The sequence below is a fragment of the Ochlerotatus camptorhynchus genome, unplaced genomic scaffold (assembly GCF_037179485.1).
Source record: "Ochlerotatus camptorhynchus isolate MF236.1 unplaced genomic scaffold, CSIRO-AGI_Acam_v1.1 ptg000357l, whole genome shotgun sequence".
NCBI lineage: Eukaryota > Metazoa > Arthropoda > Insecta > Diptera > Culicidae > Ochlerotatus > Ochlerotatus camptorhynchus.
The window spans coordinates 4,195,327-4,201,544 of NW_027040845.1; the positions used below are offsets into that span (position 1 = coordinate 4,195,327).

Below are 6,218 nucleotides of genomic sequence, written 5' to 3' on the forward strand. Positions count from 1 at the left end.
TAAGCATGAAGTGGAATAAAATCGTCAAGAAGTCGTTTCTTCAATAGGCAATTGTTTGTTGGGCAGTATCATGTGATGGATAGTACGCTGAACAGATGGCGCTAGTGTGCAGACGTCAAACGCAAGGGAACCGACCGTGCGCGCCACAGATGGCGGCACCACCAACCAAAAACACCCGAATTGACCGTCAAATGCGTATTCGATGAACAACTTGTCCAACCGAGTGTTATGTCTGTTTGTCTGTGATAGATGGGTTATTAGGAAAGTACAACTACATTATAACTATTAGTGCAATGGATGAACGTTAGTTTCGGGGTCATGTTAGTGTTAGAGTTTTGTTAGTATTGACCCGTATTCAGCCCTGTCGGCCCCTCGAACACTAGTCGCAGGCAGTTGTTGTTAGGACATGCGACACTGTCACTGCTACTATGTTAGAGGTATGACCCGTCAAGTTTCGAAGTGCAAAAAAAAACAGTTAGAACTTTCTTATAAATTAACTTTACACTCAAAGCAAACTATTTACCTTAGCATTACAAAAGCGAATTTAAAATTACTATTTTATTTTATGCTAATATTAAAATTATGATAAAACTACAATTTACGGCTCCGTGAAATTAACTCGCATGAACCTTTCAAATCAATGGACTGGAGAAAAACTACAATTTTATCAAATTGCAAAAAAAAATAATCATAGCGACACGACACATGTCCGGATGTGGTCAATATAGTTCTTACGATCCTCAATATGACAACCAATGGTTATGACTCTGAATTCTCATGTGATTTGATGTGTCGCATGATGAATTTTTAATTAAAAATGTTTTACCACTTCCCCGGGGATACCCGGAATATATTCGGGCATACTCCTCATGTCATTCTCCTCTGTGATAGACAAGAGCTAACCTTCTAATATTCTCGTTCTGTTCGTTCTAGAAAAAGCACTACATGCAGTATATTATTTACTACGCCCTAGCGTTCAGAATCATAAGGGTCTAGCTGTGATGATCGATTATCTTCATCGAGTTTCTCTTCGCATTACCACAGTTCAGTGAACCAGTTTTCCGAAATTATTACAATATAGTGTAGTGACCGTTTGTATTAGCTAGCAAAAGCAACATCAAACACATCTTGAAATGTTAGTCCAGTCGAGTAATCAACTAAAGAAAAAATTGATTAAGAAAATCGACCATCGCAGTTAGTTTTCTAAACCGGTAATACCGCCCTATATATATTTACTGACTAACCGTTCCCCTAATTTCGTCAAATTCGGATACAATACAAATACATACGCTACGCATTCCAATATTTTACATATAATTTATTGCTCGATATGCATGCTCACAGCCGCGCTAGCTGTGCCAGTAACAAGTTTATAGAAATATACATCTAAACAAAAAACAAACAAAAAAGTATAATGGCCAACGATATAATCTCGATCTCCTTCTATTCTCCTTGAGACATTTTTAAGCGTTCTAAATATTGTACTTATTATTGTCCGATCGAAGCCAAGACAATCGCCACCCTGCATGGAATATACAGCTGCATGTAGTTCCGTCGACCAGCCCATCCTTCCGGGAATGTTTGATGTTCAACATTCTTATCGATTCTGTCGAAACCTCCGAATTCTTTATCATCGGTGCTGAGAACGATTTTGTACTTGCCAGCCAGTTCCACTCCAATGCGGTAGTCGGTGAAACTTTTGCAGTAATGGAAATTGAATATGAACAGCAAATTATTGCGCTCGAAGGCGATCACCTTGTCATCTTCGTGCTTCCAGCTCACGTACCCTGGAAGGCAATCCAACCAGTGATACTTGTCCTCGGTAAGATTCATGGCACGATCGAACTCGTTCAGGAATCGGTACTTCAACAACTGATCATCTACCAAGTGCCACTGACGGCGAGCATAGTGGTAGGATTCGTTGTTTCCGACTCTCGGGAAATCGAGCCACTCCGGATGACCAAACTCGTTGCCAATGAAGTTTAAGTAAGCTTCACCACCCAAACCGTGCGTGATTAAGCGTATCATCTTATGCAGTGCTAGTCCACGATCGATGATCATATTTGGTTCGGAGACGACTGACATATGCGTGTACATGTCCTTATCCATTAACCAGAATGCGATCGTCTTATCGCCGACCAGGGCTTGGTCATGAGACTCCGCGTACGCCACGGTGTTCTCCATCCAACGACGATTCGTTAAAGTGTGTACCAAGTTGCCAATGTTCCAATCTTCATCCTTCTTCGTTTTGAGAAGTTCAATCCACTTATCCGGGATGGCCATTCCTAGGCGATAATCAAACCCGATGCCACCTTCATCGGTGGGACGGCACAAGGTTGGCATGCCACTTACGTCCTCTGCAATGGTGACCACATTGGGATCCAATTCATGCAGGAATTTATTTGCGATAGCCAAATAGATCAGTGCTTCGGTATCGACGTTCAATCCAAAGTATTCGTTATAATCACCGGAGAAACCTTCCCCGATGCCACGTGAATGGTACAACATAGACGTGACACCGTCAAATCGATATCCATCAAAGTTGTACTCGTCGTGCCACCAGCGTAGATTGGACAACAAGAAACGGAGAACCTCGTATCTGAAAAATTCAAACTTTACATTCTAGATTTGGAACTTAAACTACTGTATTCAAACTTACTCGGAGTAATTGAACAGACGGCTATCCCAAAGTGAATGTTCACCCCGTGATCCATCGTGGAAATAACAAGAATTTGTGCCATCGAATTGGTTCAAACCATCCTGAGTGTTCTTACTGGCATGCGAATGAACCACATCCAACAGTACAAACAGTCCGGCCTCGTGAGCCTTGTCAACCAGGTACTTCAGCTCATCCGGATATCCACAGCGGCTAGATGCAGCAAAGAAACTCGTTATTTGATATCCAAAACTGGCATAGTACGCATGCTCCATGACTGCCATCAATTGGATGGTGTTGTAGCCCAAGTTCTTGATCCGTGGAACAACATTGTCGGCAAAATTTCTGTACGTTCCAACGCCGAGTTCTGCAGTGGCAATTCCCACGTGACACTCGTAGATGCGCAAGGCGCGTGGTTTGGCCGGCTTCTTATGGCGGAAGATGTACTTGTCATGCGCTGGAGGGTGATACACACGCTGCTGATAGTTGACGCCCAACTCTTTCGGAGGTTTAACCACATATTTGGCCCACGGTGACAAGCGATCAACCAGCTGGCCATCCTGCTTGCGAACGATCACCTTGATCTCCGAGAGATGCTTGATCGGGCAGGATCCATCTGAATTCGGAGGCAGTGTCAGTTCCCATTTGCCGAACGGAAGCTTCTTGTACGGGGTTGCTTCCCATTGCCAGTTGTCTGGAGAAAAAAAAAATGGCATCCAATTGCAAATTATTCACGTTGTCAAAGGTGTAAGGGAACATCCATAAATGGTGTAGCATTTTAGGTGGGAGGGGGGTTCAAAAGTTGTGACGTTCCATGTATAAATTATGGTATGGTCCAAATACACTACGTTATTTATGGACGGTCCCTAATAAGGTTGTATATAAACCACGTAGCAGTATGTCAGTGATTTTCGGGTTCAATTAAATTAAATCCTTAATTAGGAAATTCCATACTTACTGAAATCACCGGTAAGATAGAGCTGCTGCGCACCGGGTGCCCATTCACGTGCCACCACGCTGTTGTCGGAAGCAATGTGCAGTCCATAGTATTTGTAACCTTGCGTGAACTCTTCTAGCCCTCCCTCCAGCTGATTCAGTTTGTTAATCCAGTTGCAAAGTTCGTTATTTCTGAAAAATAAACAAATTAAATCAAATTTTATAATATGCTCGCTTCACTGCAGCTTCGCTTCCCGGTGCCAACAGTTGCATAACAATTTCAAACAAAAACACCATTGATTAGGTCGTTTTCTTCATACTCTGATAATGCACACCAGACAATCAACGGCTTATCGCCGCTCGTAATGGAAGGAACATGCATGATGCGGAAAAATGGTTCATGATCTTCATTTGTGCTCTTCTTTATTTCTGCAGCCGGCTATGACCTTGGATTGACATTCGTTCTTTTGAAAGGCATTTTAAATGGATGTTCAGTCTAAATAACTCCATTAATTCATTATTATTCTATAAAATTTAATCTCCAAAGTAAGTAAGCAGTTGATTGTGGCTCTACGCTCACTTATACAAAATACTCACGAAATAAATATCTCAAATTACACTATGAAGGAGACCGAGGGATCCAATTTCATTTTCTTTCCGGTCTACCGAATTACTGCATTCGAGACCAATACAGACTCAAGACTCACCTGCGTCTGATTTCCTTTTCGTGCAAATTAAGGTACGGATCAAGCTTGAGCAGCTTCTCGATACCCGAATTCGTTTCGCCGGCCATTGTTCCACGGATTTTGCGCGCAACAGCTATTCAACAAACTGACCTCAGCAACGTCTCGACCGACACTGACTACTACTAGTACTGATACTGATTTTAGATTGTCGCTCGATCAGGTCAACGGATTTAAACTCGCCACAACGAAGCAGTACGGCAATTCCGGGTAAAGGTCACGCTATACCGGTAATTGAAGCTCGCTGGCGTTAAAATTTAATTTACTACCCACTCGATTGTCGTTTGCTACACGACTGACTGCTGAGGGGTTTGAGCTTATTATGTTGCTACATCTCCTCGCTGGCGTTCGTTTTGTTTTAGTAATCATGTTTATATTTTGCTTCGATTTGCCGATGGTGCTCACACTAGTAGAATGCACTTATCAAAACATAAAGTGCAATGAGTGACCGGTTTCGTGCATCGAAAAATGACAGCTTGAAAACATAAACAAAACCCAAGTGGTGGCGTGGTCGCGAACGCGTTTACTGAGTGAGCAACCGTTATTTATATTTTTAAACTCGACAAACAATGCATAATGTCGTATTGTGTTAAATTTCAAATGATTTCAAACTTTTGGCTGCTACTGTTACCTGTGCGATTGTCAGTGATTTGTTTTCATCAGGAAAATATTTCGCCATGAGTGAAACTTTTCCTAATGAAAACATATGCGTATACATATACGTGACGTCGCTCAACGTAGTGTGTGTACGATAAACGTCAGTAATCTATATAGAGATCAAGGTGACTACAAATAGGTGTTCTAATGTGTCAAACTCATGATTCAGCCATGTTGGATTTTTGTATGGGACAGCGACCGAGTTTGTTTACAATTTGCACTAAAACCGCACTTCCCCCCCCCCCCCCCCCCGCGATCTCCTCGCCCATATAGTGACGAAGCTGTATCACCATGTATATACCCACCATGATAGAGATGGCTAAAGTATGATTGTGTCAGTGATTTGTTTTCATCGGGAAAATTTTCCGCTATGAAGTTTTTTTTTTCCCGATGAAAACATTTTGCGTATACGTATACTTGACGTAGGGTGCGAACGATAAACGTCAGCAATCTCTATGCTCGGTAATAGCTGCCTGTTTATATGAATAAATGTATCCTTCACTGTGCTTTTTGACACTAACTGCAGGGCGTACTTTGTTGCATTTTCTACTGGTCCTAGGAGAGGGAAAGGGAGGGGTCAAAATCCGAACCTCCAGATTTAAAGTAAAAACTAACGATTTTTATTGGTAAAAAATACCGATAATTTTAGGAAATCGTACCTAAGAGTGTACACAGCAAAAAAAAATGTAATATCGATCAACGTAATTCAAGCTGATGTATGGAATAATGATGTAATAGCAAAAAGCAGATACAATATTACATCAATGGATGTAATTTTGTTCGCAAAATCGATGTACATCGTACAATGTGATATTACACAACCGATGGATTGACCTGGTTGCAGCAGTTTCGATGTAATATTCAACAACTTTTTTTGCTGTGTAGCTCAACCACGCATACTAACCCTTCTATCAGATAGGGGGAAATTTCCCCTACCGGATAGTGGTGTTACTATGCGTGGGCGAGCTACCAGTTTCGCCATATTGACGATCAACTGGATCAACAATAGAAAAGAGCCCATCAGCATTTGTAAACAAACCGTTTTAAAACCCTTTCCTCACAAAGCGAAGGCCACCCACGCAAACCAACACTATCATCGGAGAGGAGAAAGTTTCCCCTACACGATGATGGTGTTCGTTTGCGTGGGCGGCCTTTGCTTTATGCGGAAAGGCTTTCGAACGGTTTGTTTACAAATGCTTATGGGCCCTTTTCTATTGTTGATCCAG

The 6,218-nt window shown here is 41.9% G+C and overlaps 1 protein-coding gene across 1 annotated transcript; it reads right to left on the bottom strand.

Annotated features, from left to right (window-relative positions):
- Positions 1–1,321: 1,321 nt before the first annotated feature.
- AGBE (1,4-alpha-glucan-branching enzyme) lies at positions 1,322–4,619 on the bottom strand. Its single transcript, XM_065231423.1, has 4 exons — positions 4,300–4,619; positions 3,615–3,784; positions 2,660–3,350; positions 1,322–2,599 (listed from the first exon to the last, which is right to left on the bottom strand). The coding sequence occupies exons 1-4, from the start codon at positions 4,383–4,385 to the stop codon at positions 1,489–1,491; spliced, it is 2,058 nt and encodes a 685-aa protein (XP_065087495.1). The 5' UTR covers positions 4,386–4,619; the 3' UTR covers positions 1,322–1,488.
- Positions 4,620–6,218: the final 1,599 nt, after the last annotated feature.